This window comes from Maylandia zebra, linkage group LG22 (assembly GCF_041146795.1).
Source record: "Maylandia zebra isolate NMK-2024a linkage group LG22, Mzebra_GT3a, whole genome shotgun sequence".
Classification (NCBI taxonomy): Eukaryota; Metazoa; Chordata; class Actinopteri; order Cichliformes; family Cichlidae; genus Maylandia; species Maylandia zebra.
The window spans coordinates 2218442-2235582 of record NC_135187.1 but is presented as its reverse complement, the minus strand read 5'-3'; the positions used below and the strand labels follow the sequence as shown (position 1 = coordinate 2235582).

Below are 17141 nucleotides of genomic sequence, written 5' to 3'. Positions count from 1 at the left end.
ACCTAAAAGAGGAATTATGGATTGGATCAACTGGTCCCTGAATGCAATTGACACCCTTTTCTCAACGAGAAGTCTGGGCTCGGGTGAGCCTGAGTGCTGAAGATATCTACCTATTCGGAACAATGATAAAAGGGTTCTTGCTGATCGGAGCTGGCTTGGCCCTGACTTATCGAAGAATTAAGAAAGCGGAACCAGCTGTTCAAACCCCCACAAGGCTGCCCGCTGGGATTGAAACGATGGGACGAGGCGTGAGTTTCTCAAAATGGGCTCATTGAGTGCAGCATGGATAAGATCTCGGAGAAGCTTACGGCTGCCGTGAATACTCAGAATAAGACCTCTGTGCACAAACTGGATCACATCTTGGAGCAGCTCACTGCGGTCGTGAGTTCTCAGAATCGGCTCTTTGAGCACAAGAATGACGACATCACGGAACGTAAGGTTGATAACATCATGGAGAAGCTCACGGCTCTCCAACAGGAGATTGAGAGACCAGTGTCAGACTGTTAGAGCAGCTTTGAAATTCATATGAGTTGTTCGCACTAAAGTAAAAACCACCATCACTTCATGCGGAGACCCCTTCTGTGCCAGCTGTGGTCTCAAGGCTGGAGCTGAACAACAACACCCTGATAACGACTGTGTTTAGTCTGTTCTTCCCACTCCATGCAAGGCCACCTGGGTTGGCTGGAAGACTGTTTACTTAGCCTGGCAGGGCGAAGGACACTGTCTCAGCTGAACTCTGGACACGCACACATACAGACACAGACATATGTACACATGCAGATGTACACTCATCCCCCCTCCAAACGCCTTTGACACTTATTCCCCTCTGATGCTGACGGTGGATCAAGGAGACCAGCGCACACAGGCCCGGATGCACTGTCTACACTAGCTGTCTCTCACCCTTTACCCTCCCCTGTTGCTTGTCATGTGTTTCTTTGGTGTATTAAGAGTTTTTTCATGTGCAGAGGTGTTTTTTTCTGTTCTCAAACTGATCTCCCTGTTGGAGCTCAGTCTGGGGGGAGTTATTTTTTTCTCCTTATCTTTCCTCATGTGGTGCATTTTCCATGTTATACCTCTCTGACCTGTCTTCCCCATGTGATGTTTTTGGGTAATGTATGTATGGTTGGAGGGTAAGATGGTGCTGGCAAAGGTTGGCAGCCTTAACCCAATTTCCTTCGGGGTCAACCTTCAGGATCAATAAGGTTTTATTGAATTTAAGATTTCATGTGACCAAAGTTACTAAATTGTTTTTTCAGTTTTTCTCAGTCCATAATTAAACATCAAAAAGTTTTCACTACGGTACGTCACAGTGTTGTGAACCAAATATTGAGAATGACACCCAAACGACATATCAGCTTCATGTCTAATTGAACAGAATATTAAGTCAGTTTTGTAACATATGGTCGTTTTATGAGTAGGATTATTAAGGGTCTGCCTACTGGCTAATGACTTGTGACTGATTGTTAGGTTAGCCTGTTCTTTCCTCAGCAGTTTACTCAGATACATTCCACATCCTGTTTCAAACACATTTCATCCATCAGGTGAAGTCACAGTGGCTATAGCCATCTTTTACTCCAGTAGTTTAGCCTACGTTCATATTTTGCACTATTGATTGATGCCACTCAGTTGTTTTGTTTTATTTTCTTTTTGTATATGGCTAGAGCACAGACAACAAGAAGTCTGAAAGAAGAAGTGAAAACCTGAACAGAATCTTAATAAAATGCTCCTCCTCATCCTCACTTCATGCCTCATCTCCTGAGCTGAAGTCAGGAGTCTAACACATGAAACGTGCATAGACATACTTGTTTTTTCTTGATATTGTAACAATTACTTATTGTCAGCAGATTAGACATGCAACCCTCTCATCGCAAAGGAACTATCAACATTTCAACCTATCTTCAAACCTCAGTATGGCTGAGCTTCCCTGACTCCTTTCACAAAGTTTTATGACACTTTCCAGAGTAAATAAAGATTGATGTTTATCACTCATTGACAGCTGAGGAAAACAGTGGAGTGTCAGCCTTCCAAAGATAGGAAAAACTGTGGGCAGATCCGGTCCAACTACTGGTAGAAGCATGCAGGCTGCCTGCCACTGTTATGGGGTCCAATCTAAATGTTATGTTTTTGTCTCACTATAACATGTTTGTCATATAGCAGCCACTTCAGCTATAACTATGCACTTGAATATAATCAAAGAACTATGAGTGGTCTGAAGCAACCATCGAACATTTACTCAACAACAGAGAGCCATGCTGTCAAAAGCCTGTAATAAAAACATGTCATGGTTTGGGTCATTGTGACCCAGTGTTTTTGAGTTCTTGTGTTTTGGTGTCATTTTTGTATTATGGTTTATGTTTTAGGTTCATTAGCAGTCTTTATGTTTGCCCTTGTGTGTATTTATGGCTGCATCTCCCTCTGTCCTGCGTTGCGGTCTCCCTCATACCCAGCTGTGTGTTCTGTTCATAGTCTAGTTTCTAAGTCTCTGTCTTTAAGAGATTCCTGCAGTTTAACTAATTGGTGTGTGTTATCTGGCTTCATGGACAGATAGAATTGGGTGTCATCTGCATAGCAGTGAAACTGTATGCTATGTCTTCTCACGATCCTGCCTAAGGGTAGAGAATTCTAACAATTAGTATAACTTGGAGGTGTTGATTCATTGAAACTAATATAATCATCCTGCTGTAAACATGTTTCTGTAAGCCAGAGTAAGACAGTTTTGATGATCATTATTAATTCATGTACTCACAGAGATTTGGAAGAGAGACACCTAATGTTTAATAATCCACATTCTTCATTTGTTTTTTGTTGGTTTGGGTGCAGACACAGTCTCTAAGTACATGGGGTTTTGGAGAGATAACACAACATGGTAATAAAATTTCTCACAGCGTGTCGTGATTGCAGCCAGAATCAGCAGATACAGCACTCCCAGGTTCACTTCAAAACCTCTGAAACTGCTTCGTTTCCCAGCTGGAAGCTTCTTCTGAGTGTCAACACCTAAAGGGAAAAAACCCAACTTTTTTATATAATAATATTACTGATTTCTTTTTAATTGAGATTTTTAATACTGGTGCATGCCTTAATTAAATGGATCTGCCTTGTAGTAATAATGACATTTCCAACAAGTTGATCTTGTATATTTGAGAATTACAGGAAATCAGGTAAAATGTTCTACTGGAGGAAAACATGGTTGATATAATTTGGTGCAAAATCATATCTTTAGTTTATTCCCACATGTATTGATTCTTCAACAGTGTCTGACAAACCTCTTTTAAAGCAAAGGACAATATTAATAATGATAATTATGAATAATCTTCATAATTTGCTCACAGGAAGACTTATTTTGAGATGTTAGGTCCCAGCCAAGCAGGCATAGAGACCACTTAATGATGGCCAGTTTAACTCATTGGTGTGTGGCTTGATAGACAGATGAAGGTGGGTATCATCTGCACAGCAGTGGTAATGTCTGCTATGCCTTGTGATGATACTGCCTAACAGAAGCATGTATAATGTAAACAAAACTGGTCCTAACACTGAACCCTGTGGAACTCCATAATTCACTTTTGTGTATGAAGATTCTTCTTTAACATTTACCTTCAAAGTAAAAGCTGAACCTTTTGTACAAACTGGCTTTAGCAACTTTAACCCTGGAGGTAAATGTTCTCTGTTTCTAGTTTGCATCGCACTCGATGCAACACACTTGATCATTTCCACACAAACGTTGCAAGACCAATCTACCAGCAATAGTGTACGAAGGCCACCAATGGGTTACTAACTTGTGTCTAGGCCTGTGTCACTAAATCCTTGGAAAAACCTAATATTATAATTGGCTCTGTTACACCCCGGCCTAGGCAACCGGGGTGCAACGTAGAAAAACAAAGATAAGGAAAATAAAACCACGAAGAAAAACACTAAGGCTCTCCACCAAAATCCCAAAACGAAAGTGTCTCAAAACAAAAGTAGTGACAAAACCCATTTACAGCTATTTACAACAAACTATTTATTTACAACAAAACAACAAACTATTTACAACACGGGGAAGATCGCGAACATGACACACTGAAACACAGGGCTTAAATACATAGAAGGAGCAATCAGGGAATGGACCACAGGAGGGAAACACAGCTGGGGCAAATTAGACCTGACAAGGAAACGTAACCTGAACACACTAAGATAACACAGACTTTCAAAGTAAAACAGGAAATACATGACAGTCACGGAAAAACAAAACACTGACAACACCGAATCGTAACAGCTCTGAAAACAATACGTCAACTTGTTTTCTGAGGTTATTTGTGCTCCACACAGTTTCTAGCAAGTTTGTTTTTAAACTTCTGTTGCACCACCGAAGAGCTCCTGCTGGATAAGCCATTAGAGTCATGCAGCACTTCCCTCCTTCATTGTAAACTTTTGAAATGTTTGTTGCTTCCTACTTACCAGCTTCTTGTATCCCAACATCAGGATGCTGCTCTCCATCGTCTATCATCTGCACCTCGCTGTACTCTCTCTGTCGTCCATCACTGTGGGTCCTTCTGCTGTATTTCACTCTAAAATCTGCTGCAGCTTGAATTTCTGCAGACATCTTGGTGGGTGAGAGTGTTTGACGAGGCTTCAGTGTCTGTCTGGTTTGTTTCTGAGTCGGGCAGCTTTTAATAGACATCAAACAGGAAGTAGCAGCAGACCAAACCACCAACAGAGGGGCCAACTTCATTTCTGCTTTGCATTGTGGTTAGCAAACTTTTTACTGAGAGTTTGTTTAAAATAAAAAAAGAAGCTAAAAAGTTATTTATAAATATAAGTCAGCAGCAATAATCGGCACATAATGCCTTTTTCATGAGTCTTCCTGGTTTCATGACTCTGTACACATCATAAGTACATAGAAGCACATGAGTGTCACAGGAAATATGAGGTCGGGCCCTGTGTCACTGGTGTGTTTCTCTCAGCACAGACTGGCCACCACAGCCTCTTCAGGTCACACACTTTATTTTCCAGCACACACATGAAATGTTTCTGACTGAGCTGCTCTGCTGTTGAGCCCGACTGAGGGAAATGTGTTTTATAGGATTTAGTTCCAGCTTCTCCCAACCGGCCACAGTGAGCTTGTCCACTTACTGCGTGTGTCTTCAGGTCTTAGACACCACCAAAATAGAGATGCAGTCACTCTGTTTTTCAACTGAAGCTTGTCGTGTTCAAAATGTCAGAAGGAATTTCAGGAGAAAATATCTGTCTATTAAAAAGATTTCATTTGCTTTGGTATTTGAAATTCCAATTTTACAGCACTGGACTGTGATGTGATGCCAGAGTCAGCCTCACACCAAAGATGACCCTCAGAGCGGGCGGTACAGTTTTATACTACAAGAGGAACATGTATTATTATGACTATGTTCTTCCAGAAGCGGCGTGGCAGTCTGCTACAACTCCTCATTCACTCCACGTCTGCTGCTCCCTCGACCTCCTATCTGCTTCTTTTCCTGGAATCAGAGACACAAGGACACAAAAACACACCCTGCGTAGCCTTGGTTATCTAATGTTGTTATTTATTGTTCTTCTACTGATTCTAAGGTCTGGTTCAGGATACCTAGTTTGGACTCTCTGACCCAGTGTCACAGCTGGTGCAGCTATCGTGTGGTGGCGTGAATGGGGACCCGAGTTGCAGACAGTGGTGGAGATGCGAGTGAGGTTTATTTACAGTGCTCAGTAACAAAAGTGAGGGCGGAACTGAATAAAACCCTAAACTGGGGAGAACTAAAAATAACAAAACACAAAACCGTAACTCACAAGGTCACAATCAGGGAAACACATAAGGAGGTGAGCTGGGAACAAAGAGCAGGCTGTGGAGCAGAAAGCTGCAGAACAACAGCGTAACACAGACGAACCGATGAGGAACACAGGCAGGCACACACTATATATACAAACACAAGGTAATCAGGTAATGACACACAGGAGGGGAGCACAGATGAACCTAATTCACAAGACGACAGGAAGACACAAGCTGACACAGTGATAACAGACTTACTTAGACTTAGTTCCTCCTACGCCGGGCGGCACATCGGGCAGCTAGTGATCTCCATCGATGTCGGTCAGCAGCGACTGCTTCAGCTTCGTCCCAGGCAATGTCGACAGTTCTCAGATCGTCCATAAATGTTCGACGCCATGTGGTCTTTGGTCGGCCTTGCTTTCGCTTGCCAGTGCATGGACGCCATGTCATGGCAATCTTAGCTGGGCGATGAGGGGGTAGGCGTAAAATATGTCCTGCAAAGCGGAAGCGCCTTTCTGCAACAACATCGGCTAATGGGCGGGTGCCTGCTCTTCGTAGGACCTCCTCATTTGTTATTCGGTCCCGGTAGGAAATTCTCAGGATTCGCCGCAAGCCACGTTGTTGAAGCACATTCAGGTGTTGAATAATTGCACTTGTTGAGCGCCAGGTTTCACTAGCGTAAAGTGCAGTAGGGAAGACGATAGAGTTCAGTAGTCTGATCTTGACCCTTACATTCAGGGAGGTCGAGTTCCAAATAGGTTGGAGACGTCGCAGGACTGGCGACTGGCGTCGACATCCCGATCAGAGACCCCGTCATTCGAGATGATGCTGCCAAGATATGTAAAATTCTCCACCTCTTCAGCACGTTGTTGATTGATCATAACAGGAATGCGGGCACGTGCATAGCCAACTCGGAGTACCTTGGTTGTTTTGGCGCTGATTCTTAATCCAACTTTCGTTGCCTCCCTCTGCAGGGCCGCGGTCAACTTTTGGAGGTCTTCCTGAGTCGAGCCCAGCAGGGCGATGTCATCTGCGAAGTCCAAGTCAGTGAGATTACGCGTTTCGTTCCATGGGCACACCGATGCCAGCTTGGTCAACTGATCGTCGCATGATGAAGTCAATTACCAACAGGAAGAGACCAACGATGGGTCGAACACTTCCGCGATACTCTGAACCAACCTGAGCCACCCCAACGGTTCGAGGCCAAAGACCTGGCACCTTCCATGGATCTTCTTCCTGTCGATATCGGACAAATCAGCATCACTGAAGTCAAGACAGCGATCCGACTCCTCAAGAGTGGAAAGGCCGCAGGCCTGGACGAAATCCTCGCCGAAATGCTGAAGCATGGCGGACCCCATCTTGAAGCCGCCCTTACAAGACTCCTAAACGCCTGCTGGTCAACATCACAGTGATAACAGACACAGACCTTCAAAGTAAAACAGGAAATTCACAAAGACAAGCTCAGGGACACGAACAGAGCACAGGAGGGAGAACACTAAAGCACTAATCACATGAACCAAACCCTAAGAACTAATACAAAATAAGAATGAACACAACACATGAGATGACACCAAAATGAACACAAAACGCTGGGTCAACGACCAGGACCATGACACCCAGAGACTTACAGGAAACCATTTTCATGTGTATGTAAGCGTTGCTGCAAAGTCCCCGTGCACTCTATGTCTCTAAGCTTTCGACCTTCGAAAGACAGAGTGCCAACTCATATGAGCCCATTTGCATTGTGTATAATAAAATAATTCAAACAGCTGCCTTCAATTTTCAACCCTAATAAACTAACTCCAGATTTCCCTCAGTAATCCTGATTCATGTTGTCACAGTTCACCTGGTGAAGAGCACATTCCCAAAGGATTCTTTTTTCCCAGAGCATTTTAGCATGACACTCTTTGATTACCTCTCCATCACAGATATTTGTTTTTATCACAAAGCTGCTCTTGACAGTCCTGATAGATTTGAAACCATATTGGAAAAGATTTGTGAGAGCTGTTGTAAAAACTTTATCCCACCTTAATAGATCCATCACTAATGCACTGAACTCTTTAGTAAGAATTGGGAGCTCCCCCCCAAAACTGTGTCCTGTTTTCCAATCAGCTGTTTGTGTATAAAGTGCTGTCTCTTTGAGACATCTGTTATGTTCCCTGTATGTCCCTCTGTGAGCTCCAGCTCGCTCTTGTTCATTAAATATCTGGATGTTAAAGACTTCTTTTTATTCTGAGTCCTGCGTTCGAGTCCTTCCCTCTCTTCCACACCTCGACCTGACAGTTATGTCTTAGACTGGAATCAAATAGAAGTGAAGCTGAAACATTTTGTGACTAAAATAATATGAGACCATTTTTAGATGTTTAGGCCTCTAAATATAAATATAACTTCCATAGTTCAATGTGTTTAAATATGTGCATTTGCAAACTTTTTGTTTAATATTAATATTTTATATCATCATGAAATGTCACCAAAGGGGGCAGCATAGAGCCAGAGAGTGTTAGTGTAGCTGTTCAGCCCTATAGTAAGAAACAAGAAGACTGATGAAGGAAAACACACAGGTTTGTATGAAGTCACACTAACTAACCAGCAGTAACCCACCTTTGATCAAACTGCTTTTATACAAATGATGTGAGGATGTAAAAGGAGCGTTTTGATTATTTATGAATGTATTGATTTAATATGACAATAATGGGGGTGGGGCCACCAGACCTGTCAACACTGGCTGAGTAACAAAAATATGAACACCAGACGAGAGTTAAACATTTTCATCATTTTCTTCCTGTGACTGAAAATCTCTTTGATTATCTCTGATATCGTCTGTACTGTCGTAGATGTGCATGTCCTCTTACACTCTGATGCCTCTTCCTTCACCTTTCTGCTCAGATAGCTGAGTCACAGCTGTGCTTTACTAACAGTTACTGCTCTGTGTTCACTGTGCTTGCACACTGATGCTGTCACAGTCCTGGGTCTATGACCCAGTTTTTGAGTTTTTCTTTTGGATAATTATTTTCTAGTTCCTGATTTTATTTTTTTTGTCTCCTCAGTCTGTCATGTCCTCATGTCTGTTTATCCACAGTTAAAGTGTCAAGTTCACATATTGCCATCTGAGTCTCAGTGTGTTTTTGTTACTTCCTGTTTTACTTTGATAATCTCCCATTTTGTGTGCGTTATATTGGTGTTCATGTCTCATCAGATTCTGTTCAGCTGTGTTCCCCAGGTGTGTCCACTCTGCACTAATCTCCTCCTGAGTAAATATTGTCTGTCTCCCTCTGGTCTCTGTCATGTTGTCCCATCAAGCTGTGTTCCTGTGAATTTCATGGGTTCTGTGTCCTCCCAGTTGTTTCCCAGTTTCTTAGTTTCTAGTTTAATGTGTTGCCTGAGGTTTTGTTAGTGGTGCCAAGATGAAGCTTCATGAAGCACTGAAGCTTTCCATCCAACTGGCCACTTATGAGCCGACGCTTCATGACGTGTCACTTGCTCTACTGTGCCATCAAGTGGACAATAAATGTAAAACAGGCAAAGACATTATAATGACATGACTTTGGTGTGAAGCTTTGAATAGAACGAATAGAATAGAATAGAATAAATAGAATAGAAAGAATAGAATTAGTGAATAATGTTTGTGATGGCAGTACATAAATTCCAAATATAATCTTAATCTGTCTTTATGATCTTTATGATACAACATGTAATTTATTTTTATATCATAATAACCTTTTATTTTTATTGAATAAAATCTTTTCCACTGTGTTGTGCATCAGTCAGTTTCTCTTTTTTTGAGATGATTTCACCTGATTTAGAAAAAACCCTTTCACAGCTCACAGATGAAGCAGGTGTAGCCGAAGAAGCAACAGCAAGTTTATACAAGTTGGGATGAACATTTTCAGTCCTGCCCAGTACTCGTGGGGATTCTTCAGTCTTCCACTGTTTGGTTCACTCAGGTATGTTTGGACCTGCACTGTTGTGTCTGTAATAAAATTTTGAGTCCTCGTCTGCAGGACTGTGGTGTCCAAACTAGGCCTGAAAAACCAAAACCCCTGCACCACTTTTATATTTCATGATTAAAATTAAAACAAAACACAACATGCAGAGAAACAGAATCAACTTTCTGGGTTTGTCCAAAGTTTATTTAACAAATTATACAGCATGTATTAATGTTATATTTTTATTTATTCATACATGATTTGAGTTTATGAACTCTACTACTCCCATAGTTATTTCTTCAGTGTTGTTTTTGGACAGAGACCATTGAAACAGTACAGAAAGTGGGGAGAGAGGGGCTGAGCTGCAGCACAGAGCCTGGGCTGAACACAAACCTGAGCCTCTGCAGTACTTTTTACTGCTGCTAGTGTTTCTGTCCTGACAGATGTGATGATATCATCTGTGCTCTGTGATGTGCTGGTGCATGAAAATGTTTGCAGACTTTAGATTGGTCACTGAAAATATAAGACGTGCTGTGGTCGTTATTCTAAATGTGTTCAGAAATGTGGGAAACGATTGAAATACCCTGAAATATCTAAAGATTCAAAGTTTTAACATGGAAGTATTTGGGACAGCAGCTTCATCTAAAATGCAGCGTGGTCTTTCAGTCTGATCCCCCCATGTTTGTATGTCAATTTTTTCTGTTATTTGAGACGTCTGTTGATAAACTGATGGGGAGACTGTGCAAGTAAAGCCTTGTTTTGAGTACATTTTCCTCACCAGTTTCCACTTTAGGCGCTGAAAACACATATTAGACACCAGCTATTTATTTTGTGATTTATATAAATATATTTCATATAAACAGTCAACATGCAGTAAAAGAAATATCTAAATATGTATTTGTATGTATTATTTCCCATCCACGAGTCTGAAAATAATAATGCTGCTCTATGTTCACTGCATCTCAGCACCTGTTTGTATCACTTCTGCTGATGCTGCAGACCGCTGTGTCTATTTTATATTTGAATTGGCCTTTTATATTTTCTTCTACTGTTTCTATTTTGTCTTATTTCTGTTTAAGAAAGACATGGTACAGAGAGGGTGGAGCTGCCTGCAGCTGTCTGTGGTGCTGAAGCTTTCAAACATTTCATACCAACACTGACTACAACTGTGACCACAGGGGGGCAGCATAGAGCCAGAGAGTGTTAGTGTAGCTGTTCAGCCCTATAGTAAGAAACAAGAAGACTGATGAAGGAAAAGCTTCTTCCACTGGTGTAACACACAGGTTTGTATGAAGTCACACTAACTAACCAGCAGTAACCCACATTTGATATTTTTTGCTGAACTTTTAGAAACAAGACATTTACTGTAGTTTTAGGACCAACAGACTGATGAATAAACCAAGTAAAGCAAAGTAAAGACAAGCTGCACTTTGACTTTTATTAGAACAATTTGCTGGAACTACAGAGTAATGAAGTACTTCAAGGTTTTGTGTGGATGACTTCCAACCTTACTGTACAGCACAGAGCACAGAGGGACAATATATGTAATCAATATATGATGCAGAATGAACAAGTAAAGACTGTAAGCTGAGTCTGAGGCTCATGCAGGACATTTCATAGTGAGGTGTCTTTGGTTGGATTATTCAAACATTTACATCAAAGCACCAAACTCATTTCTCACAGATGAAGGTCGTTGATTCATGATCATATGACCCCGTCCATTTCCCATCATCGTCACAGCAGACTCCACGGTATCCAAAATAAGGATCTGACCATCCTTCTCCCCAGAACCTGTCAGAGAGATCAAATCTGATATGAAACTGCACTAAACTCATAACTATTGTCACATTCATATAAATATGCGTCTCTTTTGGAATATTTCCAATATTTGCTGTATTTCTTTCCCAGGTTTCTCGCCCACTTTCCCTCCTTTAGACTTTTCTCTGAGAATCATCATGCACACTAAAACAGCTTTCAAGCTTTGATGAATATGAAATCTTCCTGCTGTAAAAATGGAGAATAAAAAGAAGTCAGAGCTGACTTTCTGCTGTTTGAAACTGTTTTGTCAGCTGTTTACAGACATCACTTTGAAATGTGTGTCTATCAGGTCATATTTACTGAAGCTTCTTCCTTCATATGTTCTGAAGTTTTACAAACACCAAAGAAGAAGAGACAGGAATTCTCTGAAACACTTTTTGTTCTGTGAGAAAAGAAACATTACAGCACAAAAACATGAAGACAAATTGAACAAAGTGAAATGTGTCGGTCGCTGCTTTGAACATGTTTCAATCCTGATTCCTTCAAACTGACTTGTTGTAACTGAACGTCATCACAGACTGCAGATGAAGAGAGTTCAAGCACAGCTGTTCATTCAAAGGAGGATTTCTGCTTTTCTTTACATTCAGTTTGTGGGGCTGTTGGAAAATAGCTCAGCTCATGTATTGCTGATCAGCACATTTTGAGCCCTTTTGAGGATATTTGTTACCATAGTTATGCGGACGATATCCAACTCTATATATCTTTTAAACCGGAAGAGGCTTCTAAGCTGCGGCTTTTAAATGTGTGCTTGGAAACCATTAAAGGCTGGATGGCTGAAAACTTCCTCCAACTAAATGAAAGTAAAACCGAAGTCCTCTTATGTGCCCCAGATAGACATATACCCAGTATAATAAATGCTCTTGGTCCTCTTTCAACGTTTGTAAAACCATCTGTCAGGAACTTAGGGATTATCCTTGATCCTGCTCTTACGTTAGATAGTCATGTTAAATCTCTTGTTCGGTCTTGCTTTTATCATTTAAGAAATATTTCTAAATTGAGCTCTATTATATCCTATACCGAACTGGAGATTGTTATTCATGCTTTTATCTCTTCACGACTGGACTATTGCAATTCCCTGTTTACTTGTTTAAATAAAGGTTCTTTGGAGCGTCTGCAGATCGTTCAGAATGCTGCAGCAAGACTTTTGACGAAAGCTTCTAAATTTTCACATATAACACCGTTGCTCATGCAGTAACATTGGCTTCCTGTTGAATTTAGAGTCCAGTTTAAGATTTTGGTTTTAACTTTCAAGGCTCTTCAACAACAAGCACCACCATATATCATTGAACTTTTACAGCCCTATGCCCCTAGTAGGTCTCTGAGGTCGAGTAGTCAGGGCCTACTTGTCATTCAGTATACGAGACTGAAAACTAGGGGTGATAGAGCTTTTGCTACTGTGGCCGCCAGACTGTGGAATTCCCTTCCTCAGGACTTAGGATCCGCTGATTCATTGATTACTTTTAAAAAACAGCTAAAAACACATCTTTTTAAAACTGCCTTTTGCTAACTTTGTTTGTATTTTGTCTTTTTAATCTGTTATATCTTGTAAAGCACTTTGTGATCTCTATCTAGAAATGTGCTATATAAATAAAATTTTACTTACTTACTTACTTACCATCTTCCAAAACATCAGTGTTTCACTTCTAAATAATAACTCTGGAATAGAAACAAACTAATGTCTCACGTTTGTGTCAGCGCTGATCCGTCCACCCATTCCCATTTAGATCTTCCTGATGTCTGGTTGGCTCTCAGACCAATCCAAGAGTATCCTGCAAATTTACTGATAAATTCCTGTTTGAGAAGAGACACAAATATTGTCTCCAGTCATAATTCAGCACTTCTGTTGTAGTGACATCATCTTGTGAACATGTCTGAAGGAAGAATAACTGTGATGAAACTTTTCTTCCATTGTGCAGAAATCAGAAAGAGCCAAAGAATCAATGAATATCAGCTCCTCCTGTAGCTCAGTCAGTGTTGCAGTGGAATCAGTGTTAACAAATCATTTGATTCAGTTGGATTGAATCAGAAAAATAATCTGGATTATGAGGATTTCTCTCATTTTATAACATTTCTGTTATTTCAATGTTTTGTGTTGACTTGGTTTCTAAGGATCATCTGAACTGGTTCCCATTTAATCCTGGTTCTTTAACTGCTTTGAATTCCTCTCCTTCATAATTCAATGTGAATCTCCAGTTTGCTGTATTGTAATCGATCCACCTCCCAAATCCTGCAATCATTTCCTGAATGGATTCTCTAATCTTCTCTCATCGGTTATTGTTCATAAAGTCATTTTAGTAGATGAGTCTAATTTACTTATTGATGATCCCTCTAACAACACTGCCACACAATTGATGAACACTGCAGCATCATTTCATGTAGTGCATCATGTTGTCGGCCCCACACATAACGCTGACCTTCCACATGTCTGACCTACTATCCAATCACAGATGTATCATCTTTGACAGGCTTACAGTCAGTGTTGTCTTCCCAGAGACAAACTGCTGTCACTCCCATGTCTTCTAATGACTGTGGACATTTTTAGATTTCTTCACTGGCAACATCAACAGTATCAGGTCAGAGTTCAAGTCTGTACCTCTTCAACCGCCCCAAGTCTCTCCTCCAGTTCTGTTGTTGGAGTTCAAACTCCTTCCTGCTGCCATCTCCCCCTGACTTCTCTCTATTAGAAACCAGTCCCTTTCATTTCAGCTGACTTTCAAACAGCCAGAGTCTTTGTGAGTGGGATCAACCCTCCTTACATCCCACTGTTTTAAATCAAGTTGCTCGTCAGCTCCTTCAGATCTTTGATCAATTCCAACCTGGTTCCAGACAAACCACAGCACTGAAACAGCTTTCATGAAAGTTACTAACCAGATTCTTCTGCGCTGGGATAAAGACTCCATTTGAGTCCTGCTTGACTTCTCTGCAGCCTTCATACTGTTGATGGTGCTCCTCTTATTAACACACTACAAACTGGCATCACTGGTGCTGCTCTCACATGGTTTTCTTTATACTTATCAAACAGATACTTCATATTACAGTTTTTCTCGATTGCTTAAACACTATAACCAGGCTTTTAAACTAAAATTTCAAAACCGTAACGCTATTTTTCAAAAAGCTCACCCATTTCCCTGAACTATAAACACTATTCCCTGCTTTGACACATGAGTCAAATTTGGTGAACTGTTACTGCAAAACTCTACACACAAATCCCTACATTTTTCAGTGCTTACACCATGTAGTCATTTAGAAAGCACTAGCATGCAATAATGTTAACTTAAGTCAGCATAGCTTGAGCTCAATTAGCACACAATTAACCAGGTGGAAACACTAGGAGTCAAAATTTATCACACACCAATCAGAACCTTCGATGGATAGATAAAAGGGCCAAAGTCAGCTCATTCAGGTTTGAAACAATGGATCCAAAGAGATGCAAAGGAAGAGGACGTGGTGGAGAAAGAGGACGTGGTGAAGGAGGAGGACGTGGTGGAGGAAGAGGACATGGTGAAAGAGGAGGACGTGGTGAAAGAGGAGGAGGAGGTGGAGGAAGAGGACGTGGTGAAAGAGGAGGAGGAGGTGGTCTAGGACAACAGGAAGGTGGTGGAGGAGGAGGGAGAGGTGGAGGAGGAGGAGGACGTGGTGAAGGAGGTGGAGGTGGAGAACGACGGCGACAAGGAAGGGGAAGAGCAAGGGCAAGAAGACAGTCAGTCTCGGATGAAATTCGAGCCACTTTAGTTGACCATGTCCTTGTCCATGGGATGACTATGAGGGAGGCTGGGCAACGAGTACAACCAAATTTGAGTCGCTTCACTGTTGCCTCCATCATCAGAACCTTCAGGGAGGAAAACAGGTAGGTGTACTTGCAGTAAGACTGCTTTGTACAGTAACTTTTAAGTTACTGAACTTATGTTTCTTGAGTTTCAGTATGTTTCCATTATTTTCCTGTAAAAAGAATGTGTGACAGTTACAGTAATGAGTGCTTCTATTTTTGTAGGACACAGAGACGACCACCTGGTGGAGGCAGGTTAAGGCTTTTGTCGGAGGAGCAAGAGAGGGAACTTGTAAACATGGTAATTGCAAATAATGTAATCCGCCTGCAAGAGATTCAAAGGAGAGTGATTGAGGATGATCATCTTTTTCGAGGCATAAATGCCATCAGCCTCTCCACAATTGACCGCATCCTCCGAAAGAATCAATTCCGGATGAAACAGGCATACCGAGTCCCTTTCGAACGAAACTCTGACAGAGTGAAAAACCAACGTGTGGAATATGTTCAGGTATGAGTTTTGATACTGTATAAAGTATTGTGTACCATCACAGCATGGTAGTTTATGCTGCCATTGCAGCACTCTTGAACTGTGGTTCAGGGTACCGATTGACTCTACTGTGTTATGTGTTTTGCAGAGAATCTTTGAGATTGAAGGATGGCCTGTTCCCCATGAAATAATCTTTGTGGATGAGGCAGGTTTTAACCTGACCAAAAGAAGGAAAAGGGGGTGGAACATAATTGGCCATCGGGCTATTGTAAATGTCCCTGGTCAGCGTGGAGGGAATGTCACTATGTGCGCAGCCATCAGCCAACGAGGGGTACTCCACCGCCATGCCGTACTAGGACCCTATAACACTATGCTTCTCCTTGCTTTTCTTGATGGTTTAAGACAACATATGTTCCAGCTGGACTACAGGGAACCAGCACAGCCAGAGCAGCCTCACTACGTTGTTGTGTGGGATAACGTCAGCTTCCATCGCGCTGCTCTGGTTCGTGACTGGTTTACCAATAACCCAAGGTTTTCTAATATCTTTCTGCCTGCATACTCTCCCTTTCTAAACCCGATAGAGGAGTTATTTTCGGCAAAGTGTATGACCGAGAACCTTATGTCCGTGTTCACCTCCTTCAGGCCATGGAAGAGGCCTGCCTAGACATATCAGTAGATGCATGCCAGGGGTGGATCAGGCATGCAAGAGGATTTTACCCCCGCTGCCTGGCTAGGGCCAATATAGCCTGTGATGTGGATGAGATTCTCTGGCCTGACCCAGACCAAAGACAAGATGCTGAGGTGGAATAATGTTTTTTGGTGTGTGTTGTACTGTATAGTACATGAATAAAAATGTGCCACTGTACATACATTGGTTGCGTCTTTTGTGTTTATCATGTGAAAAGGTTTTTGAAGGGGAGAACCATAAGCAACCTAATTGTTTTGGAACTATTGTTTTGAATTAATTGTACCAGTGTGCAAAACTCTGTTGTAGTGTGTGTGTTTTGAGGGCTTGTGTTTGATGTCTGAGGGCAAAGTTTGGTTTTTCAGCAAGAGTGAATAGTTTTGAGTGTAGAGCTTCATTTTGACCTGGAAATAGGATGTTTGGGAAATTGAGTGAGATGTTATGGATTTGTGTTTACTGTTGTGAGAATATGAGGCATAGTTTCAAGAAATGTGTTTTAGCAATCGAGAAAAACTGTAATCAATGTGTGTCCTCATCTGAGTCCCACATGCCTCAGTCCTTGGACCAGTTCTGTTCTCTTTATAAATGCTGCCCCTGTGACATCTGCTTAATGGTTTTAATGGGATCTCCTAGCACTGCTGTGCAGATGACACACACACTAATGCTTTTCTGTCGAGCCTCTCCTGCCTCAGTGAATGCTTCTC

The 17141-nt window shown here is 41.5% G+C and overlaps 2 protein-coding genes across 4 annotated transcripts in view; both read right to left on the bottom strand.

The window, feature by feature from the left end:
* Positions 1–17141, bottom strand: part of LOC112431695 (low affinity immunoglobulin epsilon Fc receptor) — a 71792-nt gene that overhangs the window by 7042 nt on the left and 47609 nt on the right. For 2 of the 3 annotated variants that reach the window (XM_076879320.1, XM_024800400.2), the window contains exons 6-7: positions 13184–13290; positions 11106–11472 (exon numbers count right to left, since the gene is read on the bottom strand). In XM_076879320.1, the coding sequence (XP_076735435.1) occupies positions 11352–11472; positions 13184–13290 (228 nt within the window). In that variant the 3' untranslated portion in view covers positions 11106–11351. Of the gene's footprint in view, positions 1–11105; positions 11473–13183; positions 13291–17141 lie in introns of those variants that run through there. The other variant, XM_076879319.1, reaches the window with a different exon arrangement.
* The window catches only part of LOC112430710 (uncharacterized), a 145577-nt gene that overhangs the window by 101245 nt on the left and 27191 nt on the right, over positions 1–17141 (bottom strand). The window lies entirely within an intron of this gene.